The sequence below is a fragment of the Cannabis sativa genome, chromosome 1 (assembly GCF_029168945.1).
Source record: "Cannabis sativa cultivar Pink pepper isolate KNU-18-1 chromosome 1, ASM2916894v1, whole genome shotgun sequence".
NCBI classification, from domain to species: Eukaryota; Viridiplantae; Streptophyta; class Magnoliopsida; order Rosales; family Cannabaceae; genus Cannabis; species Cannabis sativa.
The window spans coordinates 53,755,604-53,780,832 of record NC_083601.1 but is presented as its reverse complement, the minus strand read 5'-3'; the positions used below and the strand labels follow the sequence as shown (position 1 = coordinate 53,780,832).

At 33.7% G+C, this 25,229-nt stretch overlaps 3 protein-coding genes across 5 annotated transcripts; 2 read left to right on the top strand and 1 right to left on the bottom strand.

Annotated features, from left to right (window-relative positions):
- Window positions 1-147: 147 nt before the first annotated feature.
- LOC115705948 (ATP synthase gamma chain 1, chloroplastic-like) lies at window positions 148-3,364 on the top strand. 2 transcript variants are annotated; one of them, XM_061108590.1, is made up of 4 exons: window positions 194-520; window positions 649-700; window positions 1,542-1,635; window positions 1,741-3,364. In XM_061108590.1, exon 4 carries the CDS (start codon window positions 2,065-2,067, stop codon window positions 3,184-3,186), a length of 1,122 nt encoding a protein of 373 aa, XP_060964573.1. In that variant the 5' UTR covers window positions 194-520; window positions 649-700; window positions 1,542-1,635; window positions 1,741-2,064; the 3' UTR covers window positions 3,187-3,364. The 2 variants fall into 2 exon arrangements, with proteins under 2 accessions (XP_060964572.1, XP_060964573.1); XM_061108589.1 differs by lacking the exon at window positions 1,542-1,635 and having other exon boundaries at window positions 148-520.
- Window positions 3,365-4,815: 1,451 nt separating this feature from the next.
- LOC115706356 (cellulose synthase-like protein D3) lies at window positions 4,816-10,266 on the bottom strand. The gene is made up of 4 exons (XM_030633976.2): window positions 9,558-10,266; window positions 8,045-8,932; window positions 7,099-7,906; window positions 4,816-6,980 (listed from the first exon to the last, which is right to left on the bottom strand). Exons 2-4 carry the CDS (start codon window positions 8,908-8,910, stop codon window positions 5,223-5,225), a joined length of 3,432 nt encoding a protein of 1,143 aa, XP_030489836.2. The 5' UTR covers window positions 8,911-8,932; window positions 9,558-10,266; the 3' UTR covers window positions 4,816-5,222.
- Window positions 10,267-16,902: 6,636 nt separating this feature from the next.
- LOC133033618 (uncharacterized) lies at window positions 16,903-19,892 on the top strand. Of its 2 annotated transcripts, XM_061108592.1 has the most exons (4): window positions 16,903-17,500; window positions 18,038-18,903; window positions 19,002-19,322; window positions 19,418-19,892. In XM_061108592.1, exons 2-4 carry the CDS (start codon window positions 18,667-18,669, stop codon window positions 19,871-19,873), a joined length of 1,014 nt encoding a protein of 337 aa, XP_060964575.1. In that variant the 5' UTR covers window positions 16,903-17,500; window positions 18,038-18,666; the 3' UTR covers window positions 19,874-19,892. The 2 variants fall into 2 exon arrangements, with proteins under 2 accessions (XP_060964575.1, XP_060964574.1); XM_061108591.1 differs by having other exon boundaries at window positions 16,903-18,903.
- The last annotated feature ends 5,337 nt before the right edge of the window (window positions 19,893-25,229 follow it).

Sequence of the window (25,229 nt, the reverse complement as noted above, 5' to 3'; positions counted from 1 at the left end):
ATAAAAAATGCGGGTAGCCAATAAGAATACTCAAACTAAAAACATAAGCAAAACCTATCATAGATGCCACCCCATGGATCATGGATGGCAATATCTTACGTGTTTAAGCCGAAACCATGAACATATCACATATGGGACTTCTAGACTTGCACATTTTTAGTAAGAAATGTATCAAATTACACCAATTCTTTTTTTTTTTTTTTAAATAAAGAAAAGATTGAACTTATTAAATTGATATTTATTCTGAGAAGAAGAGTGATATTTTGAAAAATAAGCTCAAAACTCCAAAATTCATGTTGAAATTAATTAATTAATGTATGAAGCTGCTGAACTGAAACCATCAAAAGAAACCTCAAAACTCACCACCAATGGCTCACGAGTCATTCAAATCAATGTTGATTCAAACCCAATACATCTACATGTATACCTAAGCCAACCCAATCTTCGCTGAAATCAAATCTTCTCTCTCACGGTGGTCTTGTTCGTGCTCAGTGGTCTCTTGTCCTCGTCATCGCTCACGGTGGTTCTCTTATCTTCTTTTTCTATTTAAGCTTCAATGTTAACAGGAACACAATGCTACCTCTTATATATTCACTTGTTTGTTTATCAAGCTCAGTACTGATATTCATTTTCTTGGAAAATTTTCAGGTATATCATCCATATATTGGAGTGTGTCGATTCCTTTGTTCTTATTGTTTTGGTTAGTATTTTCTCCTACTATTCTTACTTGATAAGTTTAATGCATTATTATGCTATGCTTTTGGTGTACTTTGTAGTGGATATTGAATTAGAATAAAACAATTAGTTTAGAACAAAATTAATTTTATTGTTTAGGTTGATAAAAATGAAAAGATTTAGGGGAAAGTCAGAAATTTGGCAATTATTTTTTACAAGGATTGTTAGTGGTGATCATGATGGTCCTTGAGTGGCATGCTCACCATAAGAATTGTGGGACTACAATCTTTAATGAAATTGTGGCTATGAAGGTTAGTTTATTTCAAGAACACTAGTGATTTTGGCACTTCTCTGATTCTAAAGTAATAATACTGATACAAAATCCCAATTTAGTTTTTTAAATACAAGGCCCTAATAATCAACTTTTGTTTCAAACAAATCGACAACCAACTAAGGTGTTTCTTCATTTGATCTTTGGAAAGTTTGTATAGCTTACAAGTCTCTGAAACGTATTTTTGTAGTTTCTTGAATAATTCTTGAGAGTTTTATAGAATCAACTTATGCTAGTGTAGGTTTTGATCAAGATCAATTCTGGAGCTGAGTTTTAACTATGATATTATTAGTGTCAGACCTGGTGATACCTTATTTTCTAGCTATGATAAATGGCTTTCAATTCACTGCATATATCTTGTGCTCTTTTAACCTATTTCATATTCCGTGTTGGTGGAATAAACTGATTAAATATTGTGATGCTTTTTGAGTTTTATCCTGAATCAATTTTTGCTCACTCAAATGGCAAATTATTATGTAAGAACTTGATGGTTTATTTTACATCCTAAAGTCAAATATCTTTGGTATCTATCTAGTTTTCCTCAATAAATTGCTAAGTGCCAGTTACTCTCATATTGGCGTTAATAGTTGTAGATATTAGTAAACAAGCTTGGAGAGCATAAGCCTAAGGTAGTCATCTGCTGTTTGTCCAGTATTAGTTTTTGTGCCAGATCTTGAGCAAAAAAAACTTGCAATTTGTACAAATTAATTAATTATAATATATTTGTTTTGTAGAATCTAGTGATGGCTCTAAGGATGATCGAGTTTTGTAACACAAAGATATCTTGGAGCATGTCATAGTTGAAGTCCATTCATCTTCGTTAGCCATCTTAGGTTCCTCTCAAAACTCAAACCCAGTACTTTTATAAATCCTGGGTTTTCAACTTTCAATAATCTCCTTTTCCTCTCATTAGCAAAAGGATACAAATTCTCTCTCTTCTCAAGGTACTTTCTTTATGTTTTCAATGTTTTAAGCAATTGGTATTTCAGATATCCACAAAACCCTTAAAGCCATAAATAGTTCTTGTTCATTCTTATTTACAATTCATATTAGTATCCATGTCTTTATCCAATGCCTCCTTTTGGGTAAGTGCAAAACCTTCAATTTCTAGTACATTCCTGCAAAACCCAAAACCCCTTTTGTTTCCCATTCCTCTTCATAATGGTGGCTCTCGATCTTCATCAATCCCTAAAGTTCATTGTGGCATACGAGAGTTGAGAGAGCGAATTGATTCAATAAAGAATATCCAGAAGATAACCGAAGCCATGAAGCTTGTTGCCGTTGCCAAGGTTCGCAGAGCTCAAGAAGCAGTGATCAATGGCCGGCCCTTTTCAGAGACTCTTGTTGAGGTTCTGTACGACATTAATGAGCGGCTTCAGTTTGAAGACATAGATGTTCCTTTGACAAATGTTAGACCCGTGAAGAAAGTTGCCCTTGTATCCATTACAAGTGACCAAGGTCTTTGTGGTGGTTTCAACAGTGGAATTATCAAAAAGGTCGAGAATCGTATCACTGATTTGGAGAAACTTGGATTGGATTACACTGTTGTTAGTGTTGGGAAAAAGGGCAACTCTTATTTTAGTTGCAGGCCTAATTTTCATGTAGATAAGTTTATTGAGGCAGGGAGTTTTCCAACTACGAAAGAGGCTCAGACTATTGCTGACAATGTTTTCTCGCTCTTTCTCAGCGAAGAAGTTGATAAGGTTGAGCTTGTTTATACCAAGTTCTTGTCTTTGATTAGATTTAGTCCTGTTATTCATACCTTGCTTCCTTTATCACCAAAGGGAAAGGTTGTTGATGTGAATGGGAATAGTGTTGATGCATTTGAAGATGAGTTTTTTAGGCTTACAACTAAGAAAGGGAAGTTGAGTGTGGAGTGGGATAAAGCTAAAAAAGGAAGCAAAGGATTGTCCCCTCTCATGGAATTCGAGCAAGACCCTGCTCATATTCTTGATGCTATGATGCCTTTGTATCTGAATAGCCAAATACTAAGGGCATTGGAAGAAAGTAAGGCTAGTGAGCTTGCCGCGAGGATGACTGCTATGACTAATGCAACTGATAACGCAGCCGACTTAATTAAGACTCTTTCAACCGCCTACAATCGCGCAAGACAGGCAAAGATTACTGGAGAGATTTTGGAAATTGTTGCAGGAGCTGAAGGATTTAGAAATATGGACTAAATTTTGAATATCCTTTTTCATTGTATTCTCTTTGTACCATATATACAAAGTCATCACTTGGATGATTTTTTCTTCTTTTTTTTTTTTGAACTATTTTGTATTCATGTCTTGATTGATTGAGTATACACCCTTTGAATTAACTTCTGAAATGAAAACAAAATGATGTTGTTTTCAATCATATTCATTATTGGTTTTTACTTTGGATTTCCTCAATTAAAATGGTTCAGATTAGAATAAATGGTTTAATGAATTCTTGGAATGGTTTGTTGTATGTGATATATGATCCTGCAGCTTTATTATATATTTCGTTATTGAAATTATTTGATATTGTTCACCTGTTTTCAGTGCTTCATCTTTTCTTCTCTTTATTTTTCTTGTTGTTTCTGATGAAATGTGTAAATTTTGGTTTACACTGACATAACATATGTGAATATTTTTCCGATAAAAATTGTAAATATATTTTAAATCTTTAATTTAATCTCTTTTCAAATTTAGAATACATTTAAGAAAAGAAAATATTTATCAAAATTAGTGGAAATGTATATACATTGTTTTTTGAATGCCATACACATTTTTTTTTTGAAAGAACTATATACAACGTATTGAAATGGAGTATTTAAGTACGGATGTACTGTATTGTATTGCATTATGTTGGATTGTATTATATTGTATTGTATTAGTATTATTTAATACAATATTATGTTTAGTATTGACTTGTATTCATAGATCGTGTAAAGTTATAATATATTTTTAATACACTCAATCCCAACATCAACTACGGGTCCGGGTCCCGAGTCTCGGGTCTCGGGTTCGGGTCCGGATCCAGAATTAGGTTCGGGTCAGGGTCTGAGTTCGGGTCTAGATCCCAGGTCAGGGTTCGGGTCTCGAGTCCGAGTCCTAGGTTCTGAGTCCAGGTCTGATTCTCGGGTCGCAGTTCTCTGGTCTGGGTTCGGGTCCCATGTCTAGGTCTAGGTCCATGTCCCGAGTCCCGAGTCCCGGGTTCGGGTTTGGGTCCCATGTCTGGGTTCAAGTTCGAGTTTGAGTTTCGAAAACTGGGTTTGGGTTCGGGTTCGGGTCAGAGATTGGTGTTGACCCTGAATCTTTTGTAGATATTATAATACAAACTAATACGGATCATTTGTTATGTATTAAATAATACAACATACATTGATTAATAAATTTGGTCGTAATAATTAATACAATACATTGTTTTATCCAAACATAATGTTATTTATTATTTAATACAATAGGACCCTTTACACAACATACCAAACGAGCCCTAAATTATACTCGTTTAAGAAAAGAAAAAGAAAAAAAAAATAACTTCAAGACAAATAATGAGATATTAAAAACGAAACCAACCAATTCAAATTGATTACGAGCTAAATGGTCAAATATTTGCACACCACTATACTCTACCTTTTTTTTTTTCCATCTTTTGAAAATGGTAGTTATAAATTTTATTTTATTTAGGATGTTACGGCAAAACTATCTAGTGTCTCTATTACATAATATTTTTCATTATTACATTTATTTATTACAAGATGTACATTTTCGTAACATTTGCATGCTTATTAAGTGGAACGATTTTAAGTTTTACATGCAAGAATATTAAAATGATGCTGAAGAGGAGTAAATTGGCAGAGCAGTGGATTTAGTTCTGATTATCAATTACAAATGAAGAAGAAGAAGAAGAATCATCCTAACAATGAAATTTTGTTCAATATAATAAATAAAAAAAGAAAATCAAAAACTAAATCAATCCAAGTCATTTAATATAATAACAATTACAAAATGCCGGGAAAACAAGATTTTCCCATATATATTCTCTTTCTCTTCTTCATGGCATTCCCCTGATTCCTATCCCATCCATCATCCATTATCATGAACATGAAGAACACTAGCATAGCATAACATCAAATCTTGTTTGAATTGAAGAAAAATGAATGAATGAAGGAATATCTTTGATGAATAATGAACTTACTTTCACAGCAACAACAAAGAATAATTTTACTTTTTTAACTTGTTTTCTTCTATCAAGGGAATTGGAATGAACCTCCAATTTGGTTAGTCCCAGCAGGAGGATTGATTGCAACCCAAAGAAGGGAAATGGTGATCGCAATCAGTCCCGACCATACAAAAACAATGGTCGGTGTCCTTCCCCGTCTCCCCATCAAACCTTTGGCAAATGGGTAGAGATGAGCCAAAACCCAGAAGCTAAAGAAAACTCCACCGATCAACCGGCTCCATTGTGGTATCACGCTGTATATCGTCCTACTAAACCCGACTGCTATGGCAATCAAGTTGACCATCATGATTGTGATGGGCGGTATCATGAGTGATGTCCATTTGACAATGTAGAGATCAGCAAACTCATCATCTAAATCATCACCAGCTGATTTTGATGTCAAGGTGAAAGAGATTTCGATACCAGCGACAACTTTCAGTAGACCTTGAAGCACTGCAGCAAGGTGAGCACTAGTTCCTCCAATCAACCAGAACTGCTCGTTTCTCCACCATTCTTCTAGCTCGATGCCCGACCATTTGATCTCCAGCACAGCCAGCATGCATAGAGTCACGGATATGGTAAGGAGATAGCTGAGAAAAGTGACATTCAGAGACTGGACAATGAATTGACCCGAGAAGAGCGAAAGCGCTGGCAGGAAGCAGTACACAATAAGGAAGATTGAGGTGAAAGGGTAAATTCCAACATTGAGGTATGCAATTCTTTGAAGAACCTTCATTCTTGGGCTGGCAAGAAGAGCATTGTTTCGGGAGAAAAAAATCTCAACAGAGCCAGTAGCCCATCGAAGGACCTGATGCAGCCTATCGGTTAGATTGATTGGAGCAGTTCCACGGAAGGCATCACGCTTTGTCACACAATAAACTGATTTCCATCCTCTGTTGTGCATTCTGTATCCCGTAACCACATCTTCAGTAACAGATCCGTAAATCCAGCCAACCCGTTGTCCCCACTCGGTCTTGTCTTCGTACCAACAGGAGATGACACTGATAGCCTCAGCAACAGTTGATGCATCAAGAAGCTCGCGGGGAATGGTCAAAGCACCCGGGGGGCGTCCATTCTTCACGGCTGGGTGGTCAGCAAGAGGACGACCTTGGTACTCTGCTACTGGGATTGAATCAATGAGGAAAGTAGAGTTCCCAAACCTCTTGGGGAGCAAGGAGAGATTCATCTCTTCATCATCAGAATCACCCATTCTTAGAGCTCTGTGCTCTTCAAGTGTGGTTCCAACTGAAACATGCTTTTTCTTACGACCAAAGCAGCAGCTGCAACAACCTGGATGGTGTTCTTTAGCACGAGGAGGGTCAAATCCATAAAGGGCAATCCTACGAAAGAGGCAACCAGTTCCGACATAGACTGGACCCTGAAGCCCATCAAGGGCTCGCATGTTAACATCAAAGAAGACAGTGTTGTGATTGGCATATCTATCTGACGGGTCAATACCCTCAAACCTCTGAGGGAATTGGACATAGCAAAGGCGGTCACCACCACGATCCATCATGAAACACATGCCTTCCCTCATTGCCTGAGAGTTGTATATGTAGTGATCACAGTCAAGATTGAGGATGAATGGGCCATTGGACATAATAGCTGAGGCCCTAACCAGGGCATTCATAGCTCCTGCCTTCTTGTTGTGATCATAGCCTGGACGTTTCTCACGAGAAACATAAACAAGTAGAGGAAGGCGGATATCAACATCAGTGAGATCAAGGAACCCAGAATCATCAGGAGTTCCTATAAGTGGTTCATCACTGGGAGGTTTCAACATCACCTGCATCAATGGGGAGAGAAAACATATTAAGTTTGCTTTATTTTCATTTCCACTCAAAATTTGTGTTAACCAAATCCAAAAAGGAAAGTAACTTGATGGGGCCAGGCCATGTACATACCTGTATAATACCAGCATGATCTCCTTTTGAATGCTCAGGTCCAGGAGTCAACCAAGTCCCTGGCCAATGAGTTCCATCAGCCATCCATGTTGCCTTTGGAATTTTCACACTTTCAACTGGCTCATCATCCCTGTTCTGCCTCTGAATCTTCATAGCTTTAATCTCCTCGCGAGCATGATAGGCATCAGAACGACGGCGAATAGATTCAGGAAGTCCATTAATGCGAACCTTGAACTCGTCATACTCACGCTTTATCCTTCTCCGATCTTTGACAAAGTCAGGCTTCACTTTGTTCTTGTAAGGATCTCTCTTTAAGTTAAAGTAAGATTCAGGATTTCTAGGCTCAATGTTATGTTTACGGCAGAATGGGACCCAAGTATTAGCAAAGCTGGCAGCTTCAGCCATGGCTTCAAAGGTCAGAAGGGCACCTCCATCATCAGAAACATAGCAAGCAAGCTTCTCAACTGGGTAATCAGCAGCTAAAATGGAGAGGATGGTGTTTGAAGTGACAAGTGGAGGTTCTTTCTCAGGATCTGCAGTAGAAACAAAAATATCAATCCCCGGAAGGTCTGATTTTCCAGTGGGGTTGTTTGGGCTCGGTGTTTCGAATTTGTCCCTCAATACATTGAGATCAGTTGCACGATTGATTGGACAGAGCTTGGGCAATTGATCAAGAAGCCACGAAAAAGCAAACCAAATCTCGCAAACAACAGACATTCCCCATAGCCAAATGGCATCTTCATTCTTATGCTTGACCCTCCAAATCAGAAACAAAACAAGGACCACCATACGAATAAGAATGAGAAGCCTGGTAACACAACACATATGCAAGGCAAATGAAAACACTCATCAGCATAAATACATATATAGATACAAGATCTCTCCCTACATTGAATGTTAAGAATACTAGTTGACATATATCTAAGAAAATACTTTTTCTTTTTACCTATATGGACTTAGAATAGCAGCAGGTATCTTTAACTTCCGTGTAAGAGGTCTCCATGGTTTACTCATCAATTCAGTTGGTTCAGAGGATTCATCATCTTTACCATTTCCAAAACCGCCTTCCTTAGGCCAAATGGCATTCCCATATCCATAAGTTCCTTTAGTTTCAAACAACCACCTGTTGTGATCAAAGTCCCCAGTTTGACTCCTCATCAACCCGGACTTGGTTGATTTCATCAAAGACAGCCTCCTTTCCATTTTAGACATCCCGTTGGGAGGTGGAAGTGGAAGCGGCCGAGCATTATTATCCACAGCAACCTCATCCAAATCTGTGTTCTTATATGATTCTTTGCATCCAGGACAAATGCCACCACCGGTTTTAACAGCATCAATATAGCAATCCCGACATATCTTGAAATCACACTCACAGGGGAGAATATCAGCGCCCCGTTCATCACTCATTACTTTGGCATCACAGCCAGGAATTGCACATGATGAACCCTTTGCACCAGCCATCTGAGGATGGTTTGCTTCAGACTCAATCACCTTGTCCATAAGATGAGCTCGAGTAACACTGTTGAACCCGCCTGTAAATAGGGAATTCGACACATATTGCTCTTCAACCTTCTGTGAGATTGATGGATCCATGGGCTGGTTATCCGGGGTGGGAGGTATGTGGACTGTATAGTTCATAAAGTCTTGGCTACTAAGTTCACTATCAAGATCATCTCTTGAGTAGCTAACATAGCGGCCTGAGGATGTTCTTCGGGCAAATGTCACCTGTGGAGGCAATGGAGGCTTCCCATCAAGCACATCAGAACTCGCCGATATATTAGATCGGCTCGCCTTGAAGGACTTGGATGTCATCTTCAACCACCTATTTTAGATCCTGAAAGTTGACATAAGACATTAATTCAAACTCCATTAACACCATTCAAAGCCATATCTAAGAGCTGGTCAGCACTAACTTTTAAAAGCTCATAATTGGAGCTGTAAAACCCCAACTTATTAAAAACCCAACTTTAAATTTCATCAAAGTCTAGGACTAATCAAACAAACAGAACATATAAACATAATAATGGCTGATCTAATCTACAAATCTGCTACTTGTCTAAGAAAAAAAAAGTACTAAATTTAAGGAGCATCATCTTAATCTTGAAAAATAAAAGTATAAAAGATCCCAACTTTTTTTCCCTTTAATCGTGAGAAAGCATAAAGCTTATCATTTATTACCAAACCAACCCGCCCAGGTACAAGTTTGAAATGTTTCAAAAAATTTCAAAAAGAAAAAGAAGATCTTGAAAATACCCCACATCACAGTAAGTGGGTAAGTACCAATACAAATCAAAGTCCCACAAAAAGAGTCGTTTTCACTAACACAACAGACATTTTTTTTTCTCAGCATCCAAACAAACAGAGCAATAAGAAATCAAAATCAGAATATCCTGGTACCATGCCAAGATACATAAATACAAATAAAAAAGAGAACCCAAAAACAAAAAAGTAAGATTTACCTCCGTTTTGATATATAATGCTGAAAGTGTATATAGTGAGATCTATGAGATAAGTAATGAAAGAAGGCGTTTTTTCTTAGATGGGATGAAGGTGGAAATAGGCCAATTCAAAAGGGTAGCTTTTTCCTTTGCTCTGCAACTATGAATTGTTGGCTATCCATGAGATTGAGCATGAAGATGACAAATCTTAGAGAAGAGAAGAAAAAGAGAAAGAAAGAGATAAGTAAACGAGTTTTTCCAGACTACAAAGCACTAAGAGTCCATGATTCAAGTCTTTTTAATATTAAAGAAAAAAACTTCAACCCAAAACACAAACCCCCAAAACTAGAACAAAAGTCACTTTTTTTTCTTCCCTTTAAGCTCTACCCGAGTAAATATTAATGGTTTTTTTTTTTTTAAATTGAAACAAAAATTAATAAAGAAGAAAGTGAGAAGGTTCTTCTGAGTGTTTATGAGTGTTCTGAAGAACGTGTAGAAAGAAAGGGTGTATGTATGAGTTGGGTATTGCTGGCTTTTTAGTGTTAGTATAGTGTTATCTACCTTCCTATTTTCTCTCACCATTGTCTTAGCTGAGCTGCATTGTTCTTTTTTTTTTTTTGAGTATCTTATACTAATATTAATAATAATTAATATACCCTTTATATTTTTTGAAAAATTAAAATGGGAAAAAGGGTATAATGGGCATTGCACAACTACAATAAATGTAAAAAAGGTAATGAAAATAGAAAAGCCGAAATCAATAAATATATATTTGGTTAATTGGTAACACGCTTTCCTTTTGTTTGTTGGTTTCAATTTAAAATTAATAAGCAAACGTTACATAGGTTTGAAATGTTTGAAAACGTGTTGATGTGTTCAAGTGCATGCTAGTTGGCAAAAATCCAAAATGGAGAGACTTTTTTGGAGTTTTCATTCATACTCATTTCATTTCCTTTATTTCTATTTTTTAATTCTAAAAACACCCTCCCTTCAGATCAAATATTTTATTTCCCAAAATACCCACGAATCTATAATGATGATATAATCGACTTTGTTTCCCAATTCAAATGCGCAAACAACGGACTAAATTTTAGCATTCTATATCTATTTCCTTATTACTGTTTTCTTTCACAAAGTTCTCTTATTAGTTTTTTTATAACCATACAGTGTGTGCTGCACCATAGTAATTAATTGTTTAAATTTTATTTTTGATACTATAAATTATTTAATTTTTTTTTTAAATTTACAAATAATCTTAAATAACTACAATATACATAATCATAAAATAAAATATACTAAAAATAGATAAGAATCTTTAAAAATTACTACAAAAATTTGGTTGTAATAGCTAACACAACTGTACTAACCACACAAAATAGTAATCCTCTTCTAAATTGGAGATACTTTAGACTCTCAAGCATTTTTAGTTAATATATGAGCAATGGTTTCTCTAATAGAGAAATTGAAAAAATTACAAGCTATTGGGGTTTTTTTTTTTTTTTGAAATCAAGCTATTGGTTTCCTTAGTTTTTAAATATATATTTTTTAAAAAAAAGTTATGATGGTGTCACGCACATATATGGCATCTATACAAACACTTTATCTTCCACTTTTGTTCTTTTTATAAAAAAAACAATAATAATAATTAGAAAGAAAGAATTACTATTCTTATAGACCTAGTCATTGATAGTAAATTAGTAATTGAATTATTCTGCAAAATGCTAAATTCCACATGCTTTATAACGATATTTTTACTTATCGAGAAGGAGTTGTCCTCCAAATGTTTAATGAATACAATATGTAAGAAATAAGAATTATAAAAACATTCATGCTCATAAATTCATAATAATAATAATAATAATAATAATAATAATAATACAAAAAGATAAATATATTGTTTTGTGGGAGGCCGGTTAATTAAATATTTCTTTTTTGGTAATAGAAAGAGAGAGAGGTTGGGAGTAGTTGGCTTCTGATGAAGTCTTCAAAATTAGGTGTAAGTTCTTCCATTGATATTTTCAACTTATAAATTTGGTTATCCAACCTTTAAGAGTTGGGATTTGTTTTAGTCTTATACATGCAATGGTGTTTTTACCTAATATTTCTTTTTGTTGCAAAAGTATTTTCTTTACTATTAAAATTGTTATAAATATCCCTTTCCAGTTGCATTATGCTCAATTTTTTAAATAATTTATTGATATAACATTAATCACGCATAGTTCAAAAATTTAAATAAAAAATAATGCATAAATGACATTATAATAATAAATTATGTGAATATGTATGTAAATTCTTAGAGTTACTGTTTGTATGTTTAATGTCATTAGAGTAAATTTCAAATAGCTTAGAATTATTAAATAATATTCTACAAAGGTGAAAATCATATTTATTCCATATTGTTTATTGATGATTTAAGACATATTTTATTTAACTAGCATATGACAAAAATGGATCTTAATTTTCAATGTGTTGTTCATTTAATTTCTTCCCCAACACAATAATAAATTGATACAATATATATCATGATGACTCATAACTCAATGGTACCCTTTCTTATTTTATCTTCATTAATCATTATTACATAGCATGAAAAAGCATGTACATAAATTGAAAAAAATCCAACTACACCTCCTAAAATATATTTGGTACACTTTTTCTTCTGTCAACATTTTGGAAAAAAAAAATATTTGTATGTTGTACTCTTTATTAAAATTAACTTACAAATTTTTTGAAAATTTCAAATAATTTGGCATACTTAAAATATAATAAAAAAATTAACTTTTAGAGTAGTGTTACCGTCAACCCTCCTGTTACAACTTCTTAGTCAACTTTTACGCTCGAAAACATATGTCGGAATTCCATTGAACAAGAAAAGAAAGCAGACGGAAAATGGTTGGCATTCCAGTAGGTTGGTCCAAATTAAATATTTTTCTTTAATTTTTTTTTTTTCACGGGAGTGTTTGTTATGCTTACAACATCATGATTCCTGTAAATTTTTGAAAATTTTCGAATAGTTTACAGTGTCGAAAATACATTTGAAGTTTTTTAAATGCGCGTGGTAAACTGGAATATTAAGAACTCTGTTTTCGGTATTGTAAACCATTCGAAATTTTTCAAAAATTTACAGGGATGATACTGTAACTATAACGAATACTGCTATAAAAAAAATTGAAAAAAAAAATATTTCGACATGTGATTTCGGACGTAGAAATTGATTAAGAAATTGTAATAAGAGGTTGTAATTAGCATTCTTCCAACAAAGAAAATAGACTAGAAATTGTAGTAAATGTTAAAACCAGATCTACGAAGTTACCCTATAAATGTAAATAACTCTTTTGATGATTAATTAACATGGAATATTTGGTTCTCTTCCATCCTAGTCCTTCTTCGATGACAAACATTGATGTGAATGAATAAGTAAGAAAAATGGGAATGGCAATGATTGATATCATGAACATGAAGGGGTGAGTGTTCATTTTAGTTTTCACTAATTATATAATAAATAGAAAATGGAGGCATGTGCAGAGTTGGGCCATGTCTGATCGATAGATTAGATCGTGGGAACATCAGATAGAGAGAGAGTGAGAAAGAAAGAAAGAATTGTTAATTTCATGCATCGCACGTCCGAGGTTAATGGGCCCACACTAACAACACTACAATCCTCTCTCGTTGAACGTGATGACCTTGTCTACTTCAACCACGTGCCCCACCCTTATTATTAATTAACTAGTTAATTTTAGGGCTATTTATATGAAAAAAAAAAATTAAAGTTTTGATAAATATGGCATGTAAACTTAATTGCATTAAATATGGCTTTTTTTCAAAAAAAAATTAAAAATATGAGAAAATTATTATAGATAAAAAAGAATGCCATAAAAAATTATAAAATTGTGGTTCATTTTTTATCATATAAAATAACCAGTTATTTACATAAGTACTGTAATTATAAATCTTTTTTTTTAACAAACAAAAAAAAACTATATAAGCTAAAACAATTGTAATATAATTTTGTTAAGGCAATAAATTAAGACAACAGTTTATTCTAAGTAATCAAAGCTAACTTTTAATGAAAAAACCAGCTATACAGTTGTTAAAATTCATATATAAAATTTTCATATTTTTACTAAGCTCAAAAACTTATCATCAACCCACTATCAAAACTAATGCCAAAACTAATACCAACATAATACTAATATTAAAACCAGTTACAAACTTCTCAGAAACTCCAATACTAGACCATCAACAAAACATTCAATATCCACTAAACAATAATATTAGTCACAAAAGAAGTAGAAAATATATAGAATGAGAGTAAATTGCTAGAGTTGTTATCTTAATGAAAAAAAAAACAGTTACTATATGGATGTCAAAAATTATAAATAAATTTTACATGCTTATATTCTAGATATTGTATGGAATATTGAATAAATAAAATACAATACTAAAATAAAATTGGCTAAAAACTTCTCAAAAGCTCCAAGATTTAATCATCAACCCAATACATTATCCAAAATAGTCATTATCCACTAAAATAAAATATTAGCTGCAAAAAGAGTAGAAAATAAAATGAGAATATTCGCTGAAGTTGTTATCGTTGTCAGATTGTCATTAAAAAATTCGTTGAAGTTGTCTTCATAACTGGAAGTCACCATTGTTAGAAATCGGAGTTGTCATTGGTGTTAGACGTTGGAATTTGATACACTGAAACCAATTACAATAATCAGCTAGTTAAAACTATAATTGAGAAACCAATTATTTAAACCAACCGAATCAAAAACTAAAATATTAGAGGCAGTTATGTAAAACAACTAAAGTAATAACTAAGTAGGGAAACTAGTTACCAATACACAGGGCCGGCCCAAGCATTTTGGGGGCCTTGTGCGAAATTTTAAAATTAAACCCTTTAGAAAAAAAAAAAAAAAAAAAAAAAACCATGTACATTAAAACTACAATTCTATTAGTAGGTTTTTTTTAAAAAAAAAAAAAAAATGCTTCATAAATTTCCACTTAAATTTTTTTTATTTATGTATAAATAATAAAAAAAAAAAAAGCTTTTTTTAAAAAAAAAAAAAAAAAAAAATTGGGCCTTAAAAAAATGGGGGCCTTGTGCAATGGCCCAAGCTGCCCAATGCTTGGGCCGGCCCTGCCAATACAACCTAAAACAATCAAAAGATAAATTAAAACTTAAAAACTAGTTTTCTTAAAAAAAACAAAACAAAACAAAAAAAAAACTAACAATTAAATTGCAAAAACCAGTTATATTAGATAAATTGAAACATAAAAACTAGTTCTTAGAAAAAAAATAATAAGAATCAAACTGCAAAAACCAGTTACATTAGATAGCTAATTAAACAAAACTAACAATTAATACAGAAACAAAAACATAAGAATCCTAAAACAATAAAATGATATATTGAAACACGAAATAGCTAATTAATTAAAAAAATTAAAAAATACCACAAGATAATTCTTAACATATAAATAAATTTAAATTATTGAAACTAGTTATGTTAAACAACCAATTAAAAAGTGACACCGAAAAATTAGTTACATAAAGTAAGTACATTACGTAAATCTGACACAGTAAAACCAGTTTTCTAAAATAACAAAGAAAAAATGAAACTTAAACCTCAATTACGTAAAATAACATACCAACAATTAAACACATAAATCAGTTATTTAGTACAACCAACTAAAAAATTGAACATTCACGAGAAGATAAATTAAAACAAATTAATATATTTAAAAAAAAAAATGCATACCAAAGATGAATCCTTAAAATTTGGATCATATTTAGTTTTTTTCTTTTTTCTTGTGAATAACCTTCCTAAGAATTTTAATTTTAATTAGAGGAAGTTTCTGTTGGGTTTTATGCCCTAAATAAAACTCTTTACAATCTGATTAGTAATCAATACAAGAAATTTGAAGTAATTTATGTTTGCATGAATTTTACATGCTAATGGTTTAAATATGTTTATTACATTTACACACAAAATCAGTTAAATCCAGATCATATGTTTATTCACAACTCCTATAGTGTTATAAGCCACGGTTTTTAACCATTAGCAATTAGTTAAAATTTAAAAAATTTCAAATAATGTGTTTTCCCTCGCTCCAATGTAATGTGTTTTTAGATGTGAAAAATTTCGAATCTATACATTTTAAAATTGGCAGTCTCTCTCTCCCCCTTCTCTCTCGTTCTCCCTCGCTTCGACCTCCGCTCCCACCATCCTCTCTCTTTCTAAATGTGAGATTTTTCGGTTGTGGATTTTTATTTCTTCAAGACTGGGGAGCTAACGACAATAAGAAGTGTGAAATTTCTAGTACATATTAGGGTTGTACATCGGTCGGTTTGGGCGGTTTATCTTATATATTTTCTAACCCAATCTAAAGTTCGGGTTGCTAAAATTTAAGTGCAACCCGTCCAATTTAAAAAAAAAAAAATCTATAAACCGACCAACGGTTTGGGCGGTTTGGTCGGGTTAACCCGCCCAAACCGACCAAACTTTTTTTTTTTTTTTTAGTTTTAAATTCAAAATCAATAAAAATTAAAAAGATAAATTAAAAAAAACACATTTCACCAAAGTACAACACCATATATATGACTTTAAAACTAATAATTAAATATATAATTTTATATTATTATATATTTAATCATTTATGTTATATATAATAAAAACTAAAAAGTTAAAAAAAAAATTAAAGGTGCAAAATCGGGTTGGTCGGTTTAATTGGGCGAGTTGGAACTATTTTCAACCCGCCCAATTAACAGATTGGGCGGTTTGTAATTTTTTCGGGTGATTTTGGTTTGTAATTTTTATCGGTTTTTTCGGTTCGGTTTGGGCGGGTTATTCAGTTTGGGCGGTTCATAATTTTTTTTGTACAACCCTAGTACATATATAACAAAAAAAATATATATTCATTAGAATTTAGAATATATTAAAATTTGACAAATAAGATTAGTTGATATAGACCGAGAAACTAGAGTCAAATTCAATATTATTACCAGAAGTAGACCAAGAAGAGAGATAGAGAAATCACATGAGAAAGAAGTAAATTCTTATCGCATGACAGAGTTGTTTGAAAAATTGATTCAATTTTTTAATAATTTTTATAATATTTTCTACTTATATACCCCATATATTTAATTTGTTTAGTTAAGAAATAAGCCATTTTTATGTACTTTATTTTACTTGTTTTAATTTTACCTGTCCCCATTAGACCCTAAAAAATAATATATTGGACAGCTCACTCAAAAAAGAAGATATATTTTAATAAAAAAATTATATAAGAGTATTTTTTAGAAATTTTTACACCAAAAATCTATTTAGCACATTTTATTACAGTTTTACCCCTACACGCCTACATCAACTTTTTTACTTACCATCTTTGTTTTATTACAATAATACCACTTACTCATCATTCCCATGCACAGACACGTGTGCCATCCCCATCACACATCAATCAAATCCCACTCTCTTCCCTCTCTTTTTTCCTTTTCTTTTAATTTGATTTTCGATTTTCCTTCAGTTTTTTTTGTTGTTTGGAAGATCAATAACCTCCATTGATAAGCTTAACCACCCATTATTCATCACGGTTTTTTCCCTCTCATTTTTTGTTCTTCCAAAAAATTTCAACTCCCACTCAACCCAGGATTCCTCAACAGTTTTTCCCTCTCAGTTTCTTCTTGTTTCAAATTTATTTATAAAATGGCCATCACTCGTTCATCCTCATCTCCTTCCTCAGTTCAGAAACAAAAATAAAAAATGAGCAAGAAAACTTTGGCTAACAAATCAAAGGGTAAACGCCCGATCGTTGAAGAGTATGATTCTGATTTTGATGCTCCTCTGACCAAGCGTGGGAGGCCACATACTTCGAAGAAATCGAAGCTCAATGTGGAGGAGCAAATGGTTCAAGAAATTTCTGGGAAAAAAGCTAGTGCCTCTGCCGAAGTTCGAACAGAGGTTGGTTTTCAGTTTCATTTTTGTTTCCCCCTTTTTCAACATTTAGTGTTTTCCCAGATTTTTGCGTTTTTTTGTTCATTTTACTTTGTGTAATTTTAGGGTTTCATTTTGAAAATTTTGTTTTATCTTGTTTAATTTTTTAGGTCTTTATTGTTGGTTTTGAGCAATTTATTTTGTTCTTTTCTGGGTTTGGTTTTTAAATTTGATTTTGTTTTCTTTATTTACAGTGTTTGTTTGTGTTTTAGGTTCTGTATTTTGTTTTCGTTTTAGTGCGTACAATCAGTTGTCTGTAGTTTCTTATTAGTATTTTTATAGTTTAATGTTGTTATGTTTGATGTGTTTTTCGATTTTCATTAGGTCTAGTTGTTTGATGTTAGTTTTTAGGTATCAAAACGATTTCATATCTTTGCTGTTTATTTTTGTATAGTTGTATCTGTTTGGTAGTTTTTTTTTTGTTTGTTAATAGTTTTATTGTAGTTGTCATACTGCATTATTCACAATTAATAATTTACTGTGGCCATTTTGGTTTTGTTGCAGGTCTGGGACTACAAATTTAGTCCTTCTGATTACTATAGATCTAAGTGTTTTTGCACTAGTCTTTTTTCTGTCATAGATAATATTAAGAAAACTTTGTCTGTTAATTTACTGTCCATGTTTCGTGAAACTCAGTTTGGCCATTTTCTAGATATGCCTGAGTTTGTTTTTCATCCCCAAGTTGTCCATAGTTTATTACTGAGGGAAGTTTTCCAGCCCAATCCTAGAGAGTTTTTGGCTAAGGTTGCTGGCCGTTGCAGACGGTTTAGTGCTGAGGAATTTTATTTGATTTATGGAATTGATTATTTCGGTGATTGCAACAAGTTGTTGTTTTCACAGGAAACAAATCAGTTGGTAGAAATCTGTTTTCGTGGTGTGAAAACCATTGACCACAAAGCCATTGAGGATGCTTTCTTTGGTAGTAGGTGGGGTTTGGATGAGTCCCTTAGTTTGAAAATGCTGTTTTGTATTTTATTCAGTGTTTTCTTCTTAGTAATACTCCTGATAAAGAAGTATCTAGGTTTGATCTAGAAGTTGTGGATAGCGGTCGGTGGGACGAGTATTGTTGGGGTAGGGAATCTTTTATATTGACTGTTGATTCATTCAAAGGTAGAATTCAGCATGAGATTTTAATGAAAAATAAGAAGGCAGAGAAGGGAGGCCAGTATGATGGTTGGTATAGGGCTTTGGGATGTCCATGGGTTTTTACGGTTTGGTTTTATGAATGTTGTCCTGCTATGGTGAACTCTTTCTGTAAAAGAGTTTCGTCTTCTATTCCAAGGACTCTGAACTGGAGCAACACCATTGTCACCAAAAATCCAACTCTTCGAGACTTGAAGGGCAAGATTTTTGATTTGCCTTTGAACAAGGTAAAATACAGTTTCTTTACAGTTTTATTTATGTTGTTAATTTTTTGTTTTTTTAATTGTTTTTATATTTTCATATTCTGATTGATTATGCTGTTCAGTTGAAGATCAAAAACATGTGTCCTACTGATGAAGAGAAGCAGAAGCTTCAACTTGACGGTTTATTTCTTGATGAGTCTATTGATGACCGTGGTGTAGCGAAGCAATCATTTGAGAGTGGGTCATCTTCAAAGAAATCTGATTCAGCGGATATTTATTTGATGAAATCTAAGTTGGAGATGGTCATTTCGAATCAAGCATCATTGGCTGAAGACTTCATATCCTTGAGGTGTTTTGTTGATCTTAATTTCAAGTCCGTAATGACTGTAATTAAGGATATTCAGGAGAAAGTTAATGCCATTCATTGTCGTCCTTCTGATGAGGTATTTATTCATAGTTTATTGTTTCTGCTTTTTCATACTTTTTCTTTAGTTTCTTTACTGTTTCATTTAAGTTGCATTTGTGTTGTTTGATTCAGGGAAAGTCATCTGATGAATTAGTAACTCAAGATTCTGATGATGATGGTGATGATGATGATGATGCTGAGGATGATGAGAAGGAACTGCCTGATCCAAAAAATATAGATTCCGACTCCGACGATGGTGGTGAGTTGGTTAAAGTTGGTGGTGATGCTGATGATGCTGATAAGGTTGTTACTGATGTTCCTCCTGCTGATGTGAATCCATATGAGACTGTTGGAGGCAGTGATGAGAATGCCAAGGATGTTGAGAAGCCAAAGGGCGATGAGTCTCGATTAAAGGGGGACGATTTCTTTGATGGGTTAAGCCAGCTTGAAATAGATGATGATCAAGTTGTGTTGGCTGGCTTGGAGGTTGTTGGTAAAATCCATGTAAGTGTATTTTTATTTGTTTGCAAGAAAATTAGGTTTCTTTTTGGTTGCTCAATAGTTTCTAGTTTGTTTTGCAACTGTTAAATTTCAGTCTTTCTTTTTTAGGTCCCCCCACCCAATCCAGATGTTGTTGGTCAAAAGTCAGCTGCCCTTCATACTGATGAAGAAACTGAGGACACTGTCTCTGATACACCTCTGTTGGATAAGAGGAAGCGTGCTCCGGCCTTGAAATCTCCTTTTGTTGATTTCAGGTCTGCTGATGTGGGGAGCACTCCAATGGAGCTAATGTCCTCAGGTTCTCAATCAACTAGGGATGATAGGGATTTTAAAATGGTGACTTATGTGAAGGGCCTTTATGCTCTAAATGATGCATTTGCTGATCCCGTATCTCCTGAGATTGAGGCAAAGTTTGACGCGTGGATTGGTCAAGGCTTGCTTAAACATCCTAGGTGACTGTTTTTATTAAATATGTATTTGTATTCTGTTTTATTTTTCAGTTTTATTCTGGTTTTAATGTTGCTTTTTGTTGTTTCTTTGTTCTTTTAGGCATTACAATTGTTATGTTGATGGCGCAAAGAAATTTACCCCGAGTTTTAGGCTAGGTGTTGATTATGTGGAGGATAAAACTTGGTTTTATTATTTGGCTACATGCGACATGTTTATAAATGACTCGGTAAAGTTTCTATTTTCCATTATAGTTTATGATAGTTGGTTTTCAGTTGCTTTTTAAATGTTTTTAAGTTTAGATACTGTATTAAAGTTTTTAAACAGTTGTTCAACCTTTTAATTTGTGTTTCTGTGATGTTTTTGTTTCAACATATGAACACCATATTCTATTACCTTAGGAAAAAAGGTAAATATTCTTCTGCTGTGACGTTGAATTTTGCGACAACTGATTGTCTCTTTGATGATTCCATCCAAGCTTTGTACCACAAATTTAACAAAGCCAAGTCAATGAAGACTAAGATGTCGCACATTCACGCTGCCCACCCAATAGCGCATTACATTCGAGGTTTGCGCATTCCGTGTTCTAAGCCTTGGTATGAAGCCGATCATGTGTTATTCATCATCAATCTAAGGAGGGAAAGTCATTGGGTGTTTGGTCGTCTTGACTTGAATGAAGGGATTCTGTTTCTGTATAATTCATTGAGGACTGCAAAAATGAATGCTGCAGCTAGGAATGCCATGAAGGCTTATTCTGTGTTGCTGCCTTTGTTTTTTGATCTACTTGGTTTCTGGAAGAATAGGTCACATGCTCCTGCTTTAGGTTCTGACCCTACAGCTCCTTTAAGAATCGTGGAGATTAGTGGTCTGCCGTCTCAGCAGAAAAAGTGAGTTGTTTCTTTTAAGTTTATTTTATGTTGTTTTTTAGTTGCTAAACTGTTTTTCTTTTTTCTACTTTTACAGTGATTGCCGAGTTCTTTATCCATGGAAAGGATGTTCATGCGGATTTTGATATCGAAGTTTATCGTACTCGGCTTGCTGCACTTTTCTTCTCATATGGCCAAAGGAAAATTGATGAAAGCATTGATAGCGAGGATGAGAAGCAAAGCAAGTCTTCTAAGGCTTCTAAATTGAAAAAATAGGGTCTTTTAATTTGGTGACTATTTGGTGTTATTGGTTGAATCTATTATCAGACAATAGTTAGTGTTATTGGTTGAATATAGGTATTATATTTGGTTTTATACTCTGAATCTGGTTTAAAACTTTTAGGATATTTGACATTAGTCCTTATAATATGTTTATTGTATATGTTTGTATCAGCAAAAGTTGTATGTTTTTCTAATTGTTCAAGTTTTTATATACAGTCGCACAACTATAGAGAAACTATTATCCAACTGAAAACAAACAATGTACTTATATTTTAAATTGTGCTATCAATGTATTTTTATTCCCTGTTTTTCCATTGCTCCTTTTTCCTTTATTTAGTTATGTTTTATCAATTCTTACCTGAATGCTTATAAAACTGTAATGAAGAAGATATTCATGTACTTAATATTTAATAAGTGTCGCAACTGTAACAAAACGATGTTGCAACTATTAAAAAACTGTTTAAAATTTTATAAAAATGAAATCCCATGTATTTAGAATATAACACATCAACCTGTTTGAATTCGCACACAGAATTAAACAATTCAAATAATTCATCTGTATCTATTTTATTGCTTGATTGTTGCATGTCTTTCGATTGTGCCCTTGTTGACCACATTTGCTGCACCTGTTATGTTTTTTTTGTATCCCATTCAGATAAAAACCTTCGTTTCTTTGGTCTTCCAGATCTTATTTTCTGGTTTGGTGGCAGAACAATGATATCTTTTATGTTTTGTGGCACATCCCATGTTGTGTGATTGTGTACCGGATATGTTGAGCCGCTGTATGTTTCAAGCCATGTTCTTGTGGTGTAATAACCTGAACAGTAGTTGTAAACATTCAAGTTCATCTTTTTTATAACAGCAAGCGCATGAGCACACGGTAACTCGTCAAGTTGGAATCGGTTGCAACTGCATGTTTTCTCCTTGGGGTTGATGACCCATGATCTGGTTAGTTCTACGACTTCGAATATGGTCTCGTTTATTGGCTTTACCTGCGGATTAAGTAAATTTATAAAATTGTTATTATGTATAAAAACGGAAAATAAACTATTCAGAAACCGTAATGCAACTTAAATATTTAAGAGATTCTTACATTTATAGTCAATGAGTCCACAAAGTTGTTGACTAATTTCTTCTCTGCTGTAGGTGTTAAAAATGTTGTTGTTTTCTGTGCCTTTTTCCTGTTTGTGTATGTCCATTGTTGTATCAAAGCTCTCAATGACTCCATCAGTGTTGTGATTGGTAGCTCTCTAGCTGCTAAGTTTGCTGCATTTAGAGATTCAGCAATGTTTGAAGTCATAGTTGAATACTTGTTGTTTTTGCAGTGGTATCTTGACCATTTGTGGTATCTAACTTGTTGTAAATATGGTCTGACACGGATGTCCAAGCTGTCCAATTCGCTCATATGGTATTCAAATTTCCTCTCTGTGTATGCTCTGACTGCAGCGAAGAATGGTTTATCCAGCTTGCTTGCATTCTTCTTGAAGGTTGCTTTTAGGTTGCTTAACAGGTGGTATACACAATAGAAATGCGTGATTTCTGGAAATACTTGAGCAGCTGCCTTAATTATGCTCTCATGTCTATCTGAGATCAAGCACTGTTCCTCTCTAATCCCATATGTTTCTCTTACTTTTGTGAAAAACCATAGCCATGAGTTGTTGTTTTCTGAATCCACAACAGAAAAAGCTAATGGAAAAATGTGCCCATTCGCGTCTTGTATACAAGCAGAGAGCAATATATCTCCATATGTTGATTTAAGGAAAGTTCCGTCAACAACTATTATAGGTTTGCATTTCTTCCATCCTTTTATTGAAGCATCCAGTGCGACAAACAAGTACTTGAAGCTGTTGTCACCCTCTGTTTGCATGTGCACTATTGTTTCGGGATTAGTTTTTTGCAACATGTGCAAAAAACTGGGCAGCAGCTTGTATGATTCGTTGGCTTTTCCTTGTAATTCTTCTTGCGCGTGCTCTTTGCTTCTCCATGCTTTCATGTAGTTCATTCTCACCCCATACTTGTGTTTCATTTCTCCTCTGATGTCTTGTGGCGTTTGAGTTATTTTTATGTTGGTAAACCGTGGCTTAATGTAGTTTCCAATCTATTTCGTTGTAGCTTGTCTTTTGTCGGCAAATCTTATGTTTAGATCACAAGTGTGTATCACCTTCCTGTTGTACTTTCGAATGATGAATGACTTTGTTGGCCCGTTTCTGGATGCCGTTAGTGCCCACTTGCATTTTGGATCCAAACAACAAATCTTGTATGTTCTTGCACATGATTTTTTCACTCTGAATTGGAAGTTGAACCTAATTGCATAGAAACCAAGCGCACTCTGAAGTGTTTCTTTGTCTTTGTATATGTGTGCTTCTTCTATTTCCGGATGTTGTGAATCTGTGATTAGTAGTTCGTCATAATCTGTGATTTCTGGTTACTTGTTTTTGTTGTTTTCCAGTTGCTCAACCATCTCCTCCGCCACAAGTTTTGCATAGTCCATGAAGTCAAAATTTTCTCCCCCATCTTCCGGTTCTGTAGCTTCAATTGTATGTTGTTGATTTGTTGAGTCTTCTGTTGTTGCTGCATTGTATTCGATCGGTTTGAAGGCGCTTGTATGTGTAATTAATGAATTGTCATTTCCCAAGAATGATGCATTGATGGTTGTTGTTGGGTTGTGGATGACATTCACACACAATGGGTATGTTGTGAAGTCGGGGTCCTTCAGTTTGAGTTGTATGTAGAAATGCAGGCTTTGATCATCCTTTATCCTCAATGGTTGGTATCCTTCCTTCACTTGATATTTCAGTTGCAAAACAATGTTTTCTTGGTTGCATTCCAGGACATCTTTGAGTTTCTGTTGCAAATCTTCATAGTTACAATTGGCTGACATGTAATGTCCACTGGCTTCATAATTTTCATAATTCATTCGATCATCGAATTGTCCATTGTAGAAGACTAGGAATGGAATGTCTTTCCTTTCCTGTGATTTTGCAATGGTTATTAGTGCAAGGCAACGAATTTAAAACTAGTTTGATTCTGTTATGAAATAGAGTACAAACTTACTTCTATCTCTGTCCCTTTGTTCAAGCATTGTATTTCCTGTCCTAATTCCTGCTTTTGCCATTTTTTTTGTTAAAAAACTATAAAGAAACGAGAATAAAACTATTAAGAAACTTCAACAAATATTTCAGAAACTAACCATTTCTCAAACTGATTTATCCTTTCTCTTTTCCAAAATAAATTCATGCAAAAAATGTAATTAAACTATTATTAAATGATTATGCAACTGTAAATCAACTTAAAAACCACAACTCTTTACTCAAAATTACATAGTTGTTACTCATTGTCACTATTCATCATGTTTATTTGAATCAGATCAATTTCCAACTATTATAAAACTAATTTGCCACCATTTACATAAATCGTACCTTGTATATCTGCTAGCTTTTGGTACTCGTCAAGTGACACTTCTTCATAATTTGTAAACTATTTCAAAACGATAATGCAACTGTAAGGCAACGCAAAAAATTAAAAAAAGCCTTATTCGTATCATGTGGTTCCTTAATTAGAACCAGTTCTTGTTTTTTGTTTTTAAGAATCTGAATTGCCTGTTGTACACCAGTGAATCAACCAGAATGCAACTGTGTATGACGTATATCATTGTTGAAAAAAATTTCATTTCATACCTTTTTTTGGATTTGAGGGGGAGCTCCAGATCTGTTCAATACAGATTTACATTGCTTCAATCTGGATTTTCGAGGCTCGATTGAGTGATTTTGCACGATAAAAAACCGAAATCAAATGTTTAATTTCAGTTTCTCCACGGTTTTCTGGTTTTTTTGTTTTTTAACTTTCTG

Bases quoted from the DNA above. Each gene is read 5' to 3' on its own strand.
- LOC133033618 (XM_061108592.1), top strand. From the start codon at position 18,667: ATGAAAAATAAGAAGGCAGAGAAGGGAGGCCAGTATGATGGTTGGTAT. The intron at 18,904-19,001 runs GTAAAATACAGT...TATGCTGTTCAG, and splicing joins TTGATTTGCCTTTGAACAAG to TTGAAGATCAAAAACATGTG. The intron at 19,323-19,417 runs GTATTTATTCAT...TGTTTGATTCAG, and splicing joins ATTGTCGTCCTTCTGATGAG to GGAAAGTCATCTGATGAATT.
- LOC115706356 (XM_030633976.2), bottom strand. From the start codon at position 8,910: ATGACATCCAAGTCCTTCAAGGCGAGCCGATCTAATATATCGGCGAGT. The intron at 7,907-8,044 runs GTAAAAAGAAAA...TTGTGTTACCAG, and splicing joins GCTATTCTAAGTCCATATAG to GCTTCTCATTCTTATTCGTA. The intron at 6,981-7,098 runs GTATGTACATGG...CCATTGATGCAG, and splicing joins ATCATGCTGGTATTATACAG to GTGATGTTGAAACCTCCCAG.
- LOC115705948 (XM_061108589.1), top strand. From the start codon at position 2,065: ATGTCTTTATCCAATGCCTCCTTTTGGGTAAGTGCAAAACCTTCAATT.